This window comes from Camellia sinensis, chromosome 12, assembly GCF_055761805.1.
Source record: "Camellia sinensis isolate YWXY chromosome 12, ASM5576180v1, whole genome shotgun sequence".
Taxonomy (NCBI): Eukaryota; Viridiplantae; Streptophyta; class Magnoliopsida; order Ericales; family Theaceae; genus Camellia; species Camellia sinensis.
This window is the reverse complement of record NC_138972.1, coordinates 24,999,813-25,014,570: the sequence shown is the minus strand read 5'-3', so window position 1 is coordinate 25,014,570 and position 14,758 is coordinate 24,999,813. Positions and strand designations below refer to the sequence as shown.

General features: G+C 41.6%; 1 protein-coding gene across 19 annotated transcripts; it reads left to right on the top strand.

The window, feature by feature from the left end:
- Positions 1-1,023: 1,023 nt before the first annotated feature.
- Positions 1,024-9,919, top strand: LOC145804409 (uncharacterized). Of its 19 annotated transcripts, none has more exons than XR_014346075.1 (6): positions 1,024-1,204; positions 1,954-1,998; positions 2,074-2,126; positions 4,122-4,254; positions 7,958-8,002; positions 9,482-9,752. XR_014346075.1 is itself a non-coding variant. In XM_082898155.1 (6 exons), exons 3-6 carry the CDS (start codon positions 2,096-2,098, stop codon positions 9,807-9,809), a joined length of 441 nt encoding a protein of 146 aa, XP_082754281.1. In that variant the 5' UTR covers positions 1,027-1,204; positions 1,954-1,998; positions 2,090-2,095; the 3' UTR covers positions 9,810-9,919. The 19 variants fall into 19 exon arrangements, 2 of the variants coding, with proteins under 2 accessions (XP_082754281.1, XP_082754282.1); XR_014346078.1 differs by lacking the exon at positions 4,122-4,254 and adding an exon at positions 8,078-8,130 and having other exon boundaries at positions 1,025-1,204; positions 2,090-2,126; XR_014346072.1 differs by having other exon boundaries at positions 1,025-1,204; positions 2,090-2,126.
- The last annotated feature ends 4,839 nt before the right edge of the window (positions 9,920-14,758 follow it).

Below are 14,758 nucleotides of genomic sequence, written 5' to 3'. Positions count from 1 at the left end.
GGCCAGCTGCTGGACTTGGCTTGGAATGGCATGCTGTTGGCTTTGGCTGGGCTACCTTGGCCTTGGCATGGCATGCTGCGGCCCTTGGCCTTGGCATGGCATGTTGCTGGCATTGGCTAGGCTGCTTTGGCCTGGGCATGGCATGGCAAGCTGCTGGCATTGGCTTGGCATGGCATGCTGCTGGCCTTGGCCTTAGTATGGCATGCTACTGGCTTTGGCTAGGCTTCCTTGGCCTAGGCATGGCATGGCAACCTGCTGCCATTGGCTTGGCATGGCATGTTGCTGGCTTTGACTGGGCTACCTTGGCCTTGGCATGGCATTCTGCTTGGCCATGGCCTTGCCATGGCATGCTGCAGGCTTTGGCTAGGCTGCCTTGGCCTGGGCATGGCATGGCAAGCTGTTGGCCTTGGCTTGGCATGGTATGCTGCTCGCTTTGGTTGGGCTGCCTTGGCCTTGGCATGGCATGCTGCTAGCTTTGGCTAGGCTGCTTTGTCCTAGGCATGGCATGGCAACCTGCTGGCATTGGCTTGACATGGCATGCTCCTGGCTTTGGGCTGCCTTAGCTTTGGCATGGCATCCTGCTGGTGTAAGGACCCCAAAATGCATATAAGAAATCATTGGCATTTAACTATGAGATGAGGTATTTGAATTTAATTATATCTTTTGGAATTGAAGCATTATCTATTGAGTTACGGATTTAAAATTGAAATTACCGACCTATATGGGTACAGAAATCAAAATTGAGTACTTGGATATGTTAATGGGAATTTTTGAAACTATTTGGGACAATTAATTGGAAATCTAATTTGTCTGATTCGTTAATGCACGTTTGGGTAGTTAACTTTATATTGCAAATTGAAGGCATTAGAGGCTTCAGAAACCAGAACAGGGGACATATTTATGATCCTCATAATTTTTAGAGTTATCTGGGAAGTTTAATTGAAATTTGATTTCGTACGAATCGTAAGGCCACGTTTGGCTCTCTCTATTGTGTTATGTTGGTGTGTATGTGTACACTTATATTATGGGTGCCTTATGAGTGGATGGACTCATCTCTTAGAATAAAAAAAATATCTAGAGGAAAGGGGGAGCCACGTGAGAGAGGGAGAGATAGAGAACTCAAGGAGAAGAAGGAAGGAAGAGCTTGAGAATGAAGAGGAAAGATGGGAAAATTGATGGAATTACTTCAAGAGATTGGCTCTAGGTATGTGAAATCAACTTAACCCCTTAAGATTGATCTATTACTAGTTTAAATTCATGATCTCAAATGAAGAGAAACCACCTAATTGAGTTTTGGTTGATAGATATAAGTTTAGATGAACTCTTTTCATGAATTGAACCTTGATTCCTTAAGAGTTGGTTAATTGAAGAATTAAAATCATTATATTTGTTTATTTTGAGGTTATGATGTTTGATGGAGAATAATAATGTGAAATTGGTCATGTATTAAAGGGTTTTGGGCTTTGATTTACATGTAATTAAGGTTTGATTTTGAAAATGAGAAGTCCCAAATTTTCTGCCATTTTCGGACAGCAATCTGCCCAGAGCCGCACGTGCGGCCCCGTTTCCCGCACGTGCGGGAGACAGCTTTGTCCAGCCATCTTTGAATGAGCATATCTTTTGCCTCGGGGCTCCGTTTTGAGTGATTCTTGAGCCTAAAATCAAGCCCCGGAAGTCTAGTTTCCAATGGAAGTGGTCTCACTCCCAAATTCTAAATAAAAAAATAGTTATACCCAAATTAGTGACAACTGTTCACTTTCTGTCAACTAATTTTATACCATTTCTTCACCTAAACCATTTTCCATTGATTTCTCCTGTTTCTATGACATGGAGTATAACTTATTAAGAAATAATGAGCTTGGTACCACCATGGCTAATTAAGTGAATGATCAAAGAGAACAAGTAAATGATCGAGTATACTCTCATATTATGTGTTGTGCACTGTACTTGTAGGTCGAGACGAGAACATCGTCCTATTACCACCGGGAACTGATCACTGTGAGTAGTAGTTCTGCAATCGTACGTTTATTTACCGTAAATAATTCTTATTGTTAACGCATTGTTCTTTGTAAGCATTTATGTTGTTTAGGGATCGATGAGAACATTGAAAGATTATGTGCACTTCGGTATGACGCTGAAACTACTCTACATTTTGATTATGGTTAATGGTTATCCTTAATGTATAATAACCTGGAAATTACCTATAACTCCGCACAAGAATTATTAATATTATGCAACTGGTTGGCAAGAAGGGATTATGAATATAAATCCCGCTTAATGGGAACATGACATTTTGAACGTCCTATCCTGGACTCCTACAGCCTTATTTAGTTTGATACATGTTTTATGACATAGACATCTGCCTAAAATGGATTAACGAAATGAAAATCGAACAGAACCATGGGTTTCCTCGTATGTCAAAGAATTGAATATCAATAACATTGTTATATGACTCACGTTATGGTGCGACTTGTTCTATCCCCACGAATAGTACTGTAACGACACATGTGTTTCTGTAAATAATTATTATTAATACTTTGTTATATGTAAGATGACTATGGATACATGTAATGAATCATAAAGGGAAATTTATGTGCACCATTGTGAACGGTATTTGTATGAACCTGGCATTATTATGTTATGTTTATTCACTTCGTTTATGCTATGACATAATATGAATTGTTCAGTCTTCAAGAACTATTGATTCCTAGTATGAAACTAAGTGCTGCAATGCGAACCACCTCTTGAGTCCATACCTACAAGAGCTGGGCTTAAAGCCAATTTGGTCCCTTTATGGGTCACCCGGTTATGTGAAATTACGAAAGATATGAAAGGAATAACTTGTGAACTTATGAAAGATATAATTTGTGAAGATATGAAAGGAATAACTTGTGAACTTATGAAAGATATAATTTGTGAAGATATGACAAGAATAACTTGTGAACTTATGAAAGATATAAATTGTGAAGATATGAAAGGTATAATTTGTGAACTTATGAGGCCGAGGGCCACTTTGTGAATTTGTGAACTTATGAGGCCGAGGGCCACTTTGTGAATTTGTGAACTTATGAGGCCAAGGGCCACTTTGTGAATTTGTGAACTTATGAGGCCGAGGGCCAACTTGTGAATTCTGAAATTATGAGGCCGAGGGCCAACTTGTGTAGTATGAATCTGTAACTTGTGAAACTATGAATCACAAAGGCCGAGGGCCAATTTGTGAAGTTATGCATCTAAGTTAAGCCAAGGGCTAATTTGTGAATGTGTGAACCCATCAGACCAAGGGCCAACCTATGAAGTTATGAACCGACAAGACTGTCCTAAAATGTGTACAGAATCAGACTAACCACAGGATTTTTGCATTTACTTATCTAATTAGAGAAATGTGTACATTGTAAGTAAATTAAGTTAATCTTTAAATTGTTTATGTACTACTGTTCACTGAGCTTGACTCACTTTGTCTTATGTCTGTTTCTGTAGGCACTCCACCTGGAGGTCAGTTTTAACCCATGGCATCCGTGCCTCTTTTGTCAACCTCAGAGTATCCAGGCACTTAAGTGAAGGCAGCCCTTTTGCTAAACTTTTGATTTTACACTCTGATTGTTTGCTTAAGGTTGATGTATATATAATTCCTTTGCCTATCCATGTTGTTTTACGCCCAATTCTAAGGGCTGGGTCTGTATATATATATATGTACATAGCTAACTCTCTGGTGCACGTCACTGTATGTTTGTTTGCCTTATGTTCTGTCTGTGATCCTGGCATGATAGTGGTCGCTCAATGGATGCAGTTCTTTTATTTATGTTAATTTATATTGGTAAATGCTTCCGTTCAGGCCCCATATGATATGTATACCAGGTTATGCGTTCGTTTCTGTGTAGGTCATGCCCAAACTTTTAGGGGCAAGTTTAGGGCGTGACAAGTGGTATCAGAGCACGAGTTGGTATCTCACACACGAATCCATTGGGCTTAGGATGTCTAGAAAAGACTTAGGTATCATGCATGACATCCTTACTGCATATGAAAAGATGGATAGCAACGCTAAGTGTATCTGGTAACACTAATGATCATGATCCATGTCTATTGTATTTTCTTTGTGTATATGGCGATTGGTTGTGATGCAGAATATGGTAAGTATAAAGACGGAAGATCTGGAAGGTTCGACCCCCGCACGATTAGACAAAATGGAAAGGAAAATTATGGGATTAAATTAACAAAGTTGCGCAGCGGAAGCGCAGTGAGGGTTCGAACTCATCGGTAAGATAATTTATATGCCAATGTGTGACATCTGTTGTTATTTTGGGTTGGTAATTACCCGTAAGAAACGATAATAACGTGATTGTGCTTCCTAACATCTGTTTAGATGGAGTGATTAAACTCTAAGTATGGAATATTTCTAAGATCAAAGAAAACGATATATGTGATCCTCTAACCTTTATGCTATAGTTATGTCTTCCTTGCCAAAATAATGTCTAGATCTTTGATTTTGAGAGGTTACTGTATTTGAATATTTGATAAGATGTGTTTTGCAGAATAAGTGAAATCATGTTGAGTATGATTGGCTGTAAGAAGAAGTTATGCATATTGAGCTTGAAACAACATGTAAAAAAAAAAAAAAAAAAAAAAAAAAAAAAAAAAAAAAAAAAAATGTGATTTTGTGAACTGAGGAAATTATTGACGATTTCTGCTGGGGAACCAAGAGGATTATTGATGATGTCGAATGAGTTTTGTTTATGGGTTAACGGGATTTGTTTATGGAAATCTGTAATCTGTTTTGTTTATGAGTGGTCTGTAATCTATAATCAGGATATTTTATAAGGAATGGTTAAATGACATGAAGGACCTTATCCAGGTTATGTGCTTGTCCACATGATACTTGTAAGAAAATGGGTAGTTATTGACTACTTTGAGATCAATTAAATAAATAGGGATATGATATTTTCCCATAAGAACAAAAACCCTGCCTACGGGTATTAATGACTTAAGATTGAGAAGTCATTTCTATGATATATTTCTATGTAAACATGCAAATGTTAGATATTGCAAATTGTCAAATTAAGGGTGAAATATTTGTATGCGAATTAATTCAAGGCTTGTTCCTTTAATGTGATCTGCAAATGAGTGATCATTGGAATGGAACTTATGTGATCTGTGTTATTTAGAGGTGTCACACTACCAATTACGTTCGGTACTTCTGACATAGATGAATAATGTGTTATCCTGTGTGAGTTGACTATAGACCTGAGTAAGTAATGTCTTTGTAAAAGATACTTTTGTATAAAGGATTTTGAAAATGACTATGTTATACGATGTTTATGAAATTTATATTTTGGGTTATGAAATGTTTTATATGATGTATTTTCTGAAATGATAAAGAATGCTAAGAACTTCTACCATGTGTATGATATGATAAGCTTTCCGAATAATTTCTTCAAGATGACTAAGTATGTTACGAAACTCCGAATGTTCAGGATGTGACAAGTTTCCTGAAAGAGATATTTTGCTATACATGAATGAGTTTTCCATTTGATAATTCAGTGTAGCATGCTTGATGAATGCTCTGTGTTGAACTTGAAGTCATTCTGTCTTATCTATTATAAGTTGGATCAAAGATTGTTCTGCCAAAGTTTAAATAAGTTTAATGCTATTGGGAATTATTCCATCATCTAATAATCTTTGAAAGGTCTGATAAGTTTCTGGGTAATGTCTCTGAACAACGTATTTTATGTAATTATGAAAGGTTTGATGAACTTTATGTATTACATATTTTTGGAAATGTTTTGTTCATGATAAGAACATTTTACTAAATATGGAACAAGAATATAATAGCTTTATGGTAAATGTATTATGTGTTTGATGTCATGATGTTGACTTTAATATTTTCCAAGCAAACATGGATTTTAAATGATTATACCTTATTGTAATTCGGGAATTGTGATCATTAAGGTTGGATACGTATTTGGTTTTACTGATAATTTACTCTGAACATGTAATTCCTTGATATGGGATTTGAGTTGTCATTTGGAGTCTGTTAGAAATCTGATTTGAACTGATAAGTCTAACTCTGAGAGTAAGCAAGGAGCCACAAAGTCATTGATCTAGAACTTATTTGTTATTCTGGGTTTAATTGTTGTAAGATGCATGTGCCTTTGAAACATGATTATCTAGTAAACATTTCCTTAACCTTCGAGGGAGTAGGAGTTGGGGTTGTTTGTGAACCTAAAGAGTTTGAACTATGTATGACAGCTCATGAGTCTCATGTAATCGAATACTTGAGTGAATCCATTTCTGAATGTCCTTAAGTTGTTATAGTATCTGGAAGGTATGGCCTTTGAATCAATAACTTGAAATGTACCAGGATTGTGAATGATGAGACAATGCTTTGATGTTATTAAGTATTATTATCAATTGGGTTACCAATTAGTCAGTAAAGATGAATTACGTGTAGTTTTGGGAGCAAACTCCATTGAAATTGACTGTATAGGATTGTGAATGGCTAAATAATTGAGAAATATTATATGTCTAGGACAGAACTAGACTTATGACAAGGTGAATCAAGTTTGGAGGACCAAACTTCTTAAGGTGGGGAGAATGTAAGGACCCCAAAATGCATATAAGAAATCATTGGCATTTAACTATGAGATGAGGTATTTGAATTTAATTATATCTTTTGGAATTGAAGCATTATCTATTGAGTTACGGATTTAAAATTGAAATTACCGGCCTATATGGGTACAGAAATCAAAATTGAGTACTTGGATATGTTAATGGGAATTTTTGGAACTATTTGGGACAATTAATTGGAAATCTAATTTGTCTGATTCGTTAATGCACGTTTGGGTAGTTAACTTTATATTGCAAATTGAAGGCATTAGAGGCTTCAGAAACCAGAACAGGGGACATATTTATGATCCTCATAATTTTTAGAGTTATCTGGGAAGTTTAATTGAAATTTGATTTCGTACGAATCGTAAGGCCACGTTTGGCTCTCTCTATTGTGTTATGTTGGTGTGTATGTGTACACTTATATTATGGGTGCCTTATGAGTGGATGGACTCATCTCTTAGAATAAAAAAAATATCTAGAGGAAAGGGGGAGCCACGTGAGAGAGGGAGAGATAGAGAACTCAAGGAGAAGAAGGAAGGAAGAGCTTGAGAATGAAGAGGAAAGATGGGAAAATTGATGGAATTACTTCAGGAGATTGGCTCTAGGTATGTGAAATCAACTTAACCCCTTAAGATTGATCTATTACTAGTTTAAATTCATGATCTCAAATGAAGAGAAACCACCTAATTGAGTTTTGGTTGATAGATATAAGTTTAGATGAACTCTTTTCATGAATTGAACCTTGATTCCTTAAGAGTTGGTTAATTGAAGAATTAAAATCATTATATTTGTTTATTTTGAGGTTATGATGTTTGATGGAGAATAATAATGTGAAATTGGTCATGTATTAAAGGGTTTTGGGCTTTGATTTACATGTAATTAAGGTTTGATTTTGAAAATGAGAAGTCCCAAATTTTCTGCCATTTTCGGACAGCAATCTGCCCAGAGCCGCACGTGCGGCCCTGTTTCCCGCACGTGCGGGAGACAGCTTTGTCCAGCCATCGTTGAATGAGCATATCTTTTGCCTCGGGGCTCCGTTTTGAGTGATTCTTGAGCCTAAAATCAAGCCCCGGAAGTCTAGTTTCCAATGGAAGTGGTCTCACTCCCAAATTCTAAATACAAAAATAGTTATACCCAAATTAGTGACGACTGTTCACTTTCTGTCAACTAATTTTATACCATTTCTTCACCTAAACCATTTTCCATTGATTTCTCCTGTTTCTGTGACATGGAGTATAACTTATTAAGAAATAATGAGCTTGGTACCACCATGGCTAATTAAGTGAATGATCAAAGAGAACAAGTAAATGATCGAGTATAATCTCATATTATGTGTTGTGCACTGTACTTGTAGGTCGAGACGAGAACATCGTCCTATTACCACCGGGAACTGATCACTGTGAGTAGTAGTTCTGCAATCGTATGTTTATTTACCGTAAATAATTCTTATTGTTAACGCATTGTTCTTTGTAAGCATTTATGTTGTTTAGGGATCGATGAGAACATTGAAAGATTATGTGCACTTCGGTATGACGCTGAAACTACTCTACATTTTGATTATGGTTAATGGTTATCCTTAATGTATAATAACCTGGAAATTACCTATAACTCCGCACAAGAATTATTAATATTATGCAACTGGTTGGCAAGAAGGGATTATGAATATAAATCCCGCTTAATGGGAACATGACATTTTGAACGTCCTATCCTGGACTCCTACAGCCTTATTTAGTTTGATACATGTTTTATGACATAGACATCTGCCTAAAATGGATTAACGAAATGAAAATCGAACAGAACCATGGGTTTCCTCATATGTCAAAGAATTGAATATCAATAACATTGTTATATGACTCACGTTATGGTGCGACTTGTTCTATCCCCACGAATAGTACTGTAACGACACATGTGTTTCTGTAAATAATTATTATTAATACTTTGTTATATGTAAGATGACTATGGATACATGTAATGAATCATAAAGGGAAATTTATGTGCACCATTGTGAACGGTATTTGTATGAACCTGGCATTATTATGTTATGTTTATTCACTTCGTTTATGCTATGACATAATATGAATTGTTCAGTCTTCAAGAACTATTGATTCCTAGTATGAAACTAAGTGCTGCAATGCGAACCACCTCTTGAGTCCATACCTACAAGAGCTGGGCTTAAAGCCAATTCGGTCCCTTTATGGGTCACCCGGTTATGTGAAATTACGAAAGATATGAAAGGAATAACTTGTGAACTTATGAAAGATATAATTTGTGAAGATATGAAAGGAATAACTTGTGAACTTATGAAAGATATAATTTGTGAAGATATGACAGGAATAACTTGTGAACTTATGAAAGATATAAATTGTGAAGATATGAAAGGTATAATTTGTGAACTTATGAGGCCGAGGGCCACTTTGTGAATTTGTGAACTTATGAGGCCGAGGGCCACTTTGTGAATTTGTGAACTTATGAGGCCAAGGGCCACTTTGTGAATTTGTGAACTTATGAGGCCGAGGGCCAACTTGTGAATTCTGAAATTATGAGGCCGAGGGCCAACTTGTGTAGTATGAATCTGTAACTTGTGAAACTATGAATCACAAAGGCCGAGGGCCAATTTGTGAAGTTATGCATCTAAGTTAAGCCAAGGGCTAATTTGTGAATGTGTGAACCCATCAGACCAAGGGCCAACCTATGAAGTTATGAACCGACAAGACTGTCCTAAAATGTGTACAGAATCAGACTAACCACAGGATTTTTGCATTTACTTATCTAATTAGAGAAATGTGTACATTGTAAGTAAATTAAGTTAATCTTTAAATTGTTTATGTACTACTGTTCACTGAGCTTGACTCACTTTGTCTTATGTCTGTTTCTGTAGGCACTCCACCTGGAGGTCAGTTTTAACCCATGGCATCCGTGCCTCTTTTGTCAACCTCAGAGTATCCAGGCACTTAAGTGAAGGCAGCCCTTTTGCTAAACTTTTGATTTTACACTCTGATTGTTTGCTTAAGGTTGATGTATATATAATTCCTTTGCCTATCCATGTTGTTTTACGCCCAATTCTAAGGGCTGGGTCTGTATATATATATATGTACATAGCTAACTCTCTGGTGCACGTCACTGTATGTTTGTTTGCCTTATGTTCTGTCTGTGATCCTGGCATGATAGTGGTCGCTCAATGGATGCAGTTCTTTTATTTATGTTAATTTATATTGGTAAATGCTTCCGTTCAGGCCCCATATGATATGTATACCAGGTTATGCGTCCGTTTCTGTGTAGGTCATGCCCAAACTTTTAGGGGCAAGTTTAGGGCGTGACAGTTGGCCTTGGCCTTGGCATGGCATGCTGGTTGCTTTGGCTAGGCTGCCTTGGCCTAGGCATGGCGTGGCGAGCTGCTGGCCTTGGCTTGGCATGGCATGCTGCTAGCTTTGGCTGGGCTGCCTTGGCCTTGGCATGGCATGCTGCTGGCCTTGGCCCTGGCGCGGCATGCTAGCGGCTTTGGCTAGGCTGCCTTCTTCTAGGTATGGCATGGCAACCTACTGGCATTGGCTTGGCATGGAACGTTGCTGGCTTTGGCTGGGCTGCCTTGGCCTTGGCATGGCATGCTGCTGGCCTTGGCCTTGTTGTGGCATGTTGCTGGCTTTGGCTAGGCTGGCTTAGCCCAGGCATGGCATGGCAACCTGCTGGCAATTGGCTTGGCATGGCATGCTACTTGCTTGGGCGGGGCTGCCTTGGCCTTGGCATGCCATGCTGCTGGCCTTGGCCTTGGCATGCCGTGCTGCTTGCTTTGGCTAGGCGGCCTTGGCCTAGGCGTGGCATGGCAAGCTGCTGGCCTTGGCTTCGCATGGCATGCTGCTGGCTTTGGCTGGGTTGCCTTGGCCCTGGCATGGCATGCTGTTGGCCTTGGCCTTGGCATGGCATGCTGTTGGCATTGGCTAGGCTGCCTTGGCCTAGGCATGGCATGGCAAGCTACTGGCCTTGGCTTGGCATGGCATGCTGCTGGCCTTGGCTTGGAAGCCTTGGCCTTGGCATGGCATGCTGCTCGCTTTGGCTAGGCTGCCTTGCCCTAGGCATGGCATGGCAAGCTGCTGGCCTTGGCTTGGCATGGCATGCTGCTGGCTTTTGCTGGGCTGCCTTGGCCTTGGCATGGCATGCTGCTGGCTTTGGCTAGGCTGCCTTGGCCTAGACATGGCATGGCAGGCTGCTGGCCTTGACTTGGAGTGCCAACAAGCCTTTCAAGCCTTGAAAGAAGACATGTCAAGAGATCCTATTCTTGCTCTACCAAACTTACGTAAAGCTTTTGTGATACAAGCAGATGCATCTGATTTTGCTTTGGGTGGTGTTCTTTTGCAGGATGGTCATCCAATTGCTTAAGAGAGTATGAAGCTCAATGATGCTGAGTGGAGATGTCCAGCTCATGAGAAAGAGTTGCTTGTTGTAGTGCACTGTCTGAGGACTTGGAGGCACTACATCTTGGGCTCACGGTTTGTTGTGAAGACCGACAACACGGCAGTTAGCTACTTTTTAACACAGCCCAAGTTAAGTGCACGACAAGCACTGTGGCAAGAGAAGTTGGAAGAGTTTGATTTTGCCTTAGAATACAAGGCCGGTGCCACCAACCATGTTGCTGATGCACTAAGCAAGAAGGCAGAGCTTGCCGTGTGCCGTCATGTATGTTCACTCACTTCTATTTCAACCACCCTCAAGGAGAAAATCAAGGCTCATATAGACAAGGATGCTATGGCAGAGAATCTTATGAACCTTGTCAAAATGGGCAAGACTCACCAATTTTGGGTGCAAGATGGACTTCTCATGACAACAGGCAACCGCATATTTGTACTCAGGGCTGGTGACTTGAGGAAGACACTTCTTAGGGAGTGCCATGATACACTTTGGGCAGGACATTCAGGGTGGGAGCAAACTTTGGCCTTGGTGAAACAAGGATATTATTGGCCCCAAATTCGTGATGATGTGGAAGAATATGTCCGCACTTGTCTCACTTGCCAGCAAGATAAGGTTGAGCATAAGAAGAAAGCAGGCTTGCTTGAACCTTTGCACGTGCCTAAACGTACATGGGAAAGTGTATCACTTGACTTCATCCCTGGATTGCCTAAAGTGGGAGATATCGGGACTATCTTAAATATTGTGGACCGATTCTCCAAATATGCTACCTTCATTGTTGCCCCAAAGTATGTTTCAGCGGAGGAGAGTGCGTAACTCTTCTTCAAGCACATTGTCAAATATTGGGGTGTGCCTAAAAGTATTGTTAGTGACCGAGACATGCGTTTTGTTGGCAACTTCTGGACGGAGTTATTCAAGCTTCTTGGGTCACAACTTAATACTTCATCAAGCTACCATCCGGAGATAGATGGGCAAACTGAACGCTTCAACTGTATGCTCGAGGAGTATTTGCGCCACTTTGTCAATGCTAATCAACGGAATTGGGTGCAACTTCTTGATGTAGCACAGTTATGCTTCAACTCTCAAAAGAGTAGCTCTACGGGCAAGAGTGCTTTTAAGATAGTGAATGGACAGCAGCGATTGTTGCCCCACATAGTGGATGGACCATATGAAGGAAAGTCTCCCAGGGCTTACCAATTTGCTAAGGAATGGAAGAGAAACCATGACATTACTCGTGCCTATCTTGAAAAAGCAGCAAGTAAAATGAAGAAATGGGCTGATGAAAAGAGGAGGCCACTTGAGTTTAAAGCTGGGGATCAAGTTCTTGTCAAACTCAGCCTTGAGCAATGCAAGTTCATGAGGGGAAGAGACAGAAGGCTAGTGCACAAGTATGAGGGACCGGTAACCATTCTGAAGAGAATTGGCAAGTGTGCTTACAAGATAGATGCTCCATCTTGGTTGAAAGTGCATCTGGTTTTCCATGTGAGTTATTTGAAGCCTTACTATCCAGACAAGGAAGATCCAACCCGAAATGAGCAGAAACGCCAAACCATCACAGTCAAAGCAGGAGAAAGGTCTATTGAATCTATCTTGGCCGATCGAGAGAAAATGGTTTCCAAGAAGAAACAAAGGCAATACTTGGTGAAATGGAAAGGCCTTGGTGATGAAAAAATCAGCTGGGAATGGGAGGCAGACTTGTCAGCTTTTCAAGACGAGATTGATGCTTATTGGGCTAAGTCATCGAGGGCGTCGACCGTTCAAGTGGGGGAGACTGTCAAGGTTCACCCATCCAACGGTCAACACCTTGATGCCACACACATTTGTGCCCTTTGGAGAGCCAAAGACATGCCTAAGAAGTTGCTGGTGGAAGTCCAAGACATGCCATGAAGCAAGCTAGCCACCAAGTAGCAACTTTAGGCCAACTTTTAGAGGGTCAAATGTAATCTTTTTGCCTTGTAAATTTTTATGTAAATACCTTAGTATCAAAGGTGTTTTGGGACCAAGAGTTGTAATTTTTCTATTTTTGTAGAATTATTTAAAATCCATTATTACTCCTCAAACATAGTGGATGTTTCCTCATGCCAGATAGAAAAGTGCTTAACAAGCTATTATAAGGAGGGGGTACCCAAGTGTTGAACCAGACCACCTGTGCCTTTAATGTACCCCAACCTTGTTTATGGTAAGGCAACTTTTGTAGCACTTTTGTGCATTGTTCAACTATTGTAATGCCTTCTTTTGAGTAATGAAAAGTTCATTTCGCTTTTATATTGTGGAAAACCTTTCAGTTGTTGCTACTTCAATTTTAGCTTGTTGATTGTTATTTTATGGCTTGTCTCCAAACTTGTGGCTCATCAACTGGACCAATATTGTGTTTGCTTGTCTTTGCAAACCTTTCGAGCATTCTTGGCAGGCTAGTGAAGAGAGTTAACTAGCGCCACACACACTGCTTATCTTCAACAAGGCTTCTGCATTGCCAGTGTGTGACACCTAGGCATGGCATGGCAACCTGCTGGCATTGGCTTAGCATGGCATGCTGCTGGCTTTGGCAGGGCTGCCTTGGCCTTGGCACGCCATGCGGCTGGCCTTGGCCTTGGCATGGCATGGCATGCTGCTAGCTTTGGCGAGGCTGCCTTGGCCTAGGCATTGCATGGCAAGCTGCTGGCCTTGGCTTTGCATGGCATGCTGATGGCTTTGGCTGGGCTGCCTTGGCCTTGGCATGGCATGCTGCTGGCCTTGGCCTTGGCATGACATGTTGCGGGCTTTGGCTGGGCTGCCTTAGCCTTGGCATGGCATGCTGCTTGGCCTTGGCCTTGGCATGGCGTGCTGCTGGCTTTAGCGGGGCTGCCTTGGCCTTGGCATGCCATGCTGCTGGCCTTGGCCTTGGCATGGCATGGCATGCTGCTAGCTTTGGCTAGGCTGCCTTGGCGTAGGCATTGCATGGCAAGTTGCTGGCCTTGGCTTGGCATGGCATGCTGATGGCTTTGGCAGGGCTGCCTTGGCCTTGGCATGGCATGCTGCTGGCCTTGGCCTTGGCATGACATGCCGCTGGCTTTGGCTGGGCTGCCTTGGCCTTGGCATGGCACGCTGTTTGGCCTTGGCCTTGGCATGGCGTGCTGCTGGCTTTGGCGGGGCTGCCTTGGCCTTGGCATGCCATGCAGCTGGCCTTGGGCTTGGCATGGCATGATGTTGGCATTGGCTAGGCAGCCTTGGCATAGGCATTGCGTGGCAAGCTACTGGCCTTGGCTTGGCATGGCATGCTGATGGCTTTGGCTGGGCTTCTTTGGCCTTGGCATGGCATGCTGCTGGCCTTGGCCTTGGCATGACATGCTGCAGGCTTTGGCTAGGCTGCCTTGGCCTAGGCATGGCATGGAAAGCTGCTGGCATTGGCTTGGCATGGCATCCTACTGGCTTTGGCTAGGCTGCCTTGGCCATGACATGGCATGCTGCTGGCCTTGGCCTTGGCATGGCATGATGCTGGCTTTGGCTAGGCTGCCCTGGCCTAGGCATGGCACGGGAACTAGCTGGCATTGGCTTGCCATGGCATGCTGCTGCCTTTGGCGGGGCTGCCTTGGCCTTGGCATGGCATGCTGCTCGGCATTGGCCTTGGCATGGCATGCAGCGGGCTTTGGTTAGGCTGCCTTGGCCTAGGCATGGCATGGCAAGCTGTTGGCATTGTCTTGGCATGGCATGCGGTTGGGTTTGGCTAGGCTGCCTTGGCCTTAGCACAGCATGCTGCTGGCCTTGGCCTTGGCAT

Coding starts and splice junctions, on each gene's coding strand:
- LOC145804409 (XM_082898155.1), top strand. CDS start 2,096: ATGAGAACATTGAAAGATTATGTGCACTTCG. Junction 2,127..7,957: donor GAAAGATTATGTGCACTTCG/GTATGACGCTGA, acceptor CTGTACTTGTAG/GTCGAGACGAGAACATCGTC. Junction 8,003..8,093: donor ACCACCGGGAACTGATCACT/GTGAGTAGTAGT, acceptor TATGTTGTTTAG/GGATCGATGAGAACATTGAA.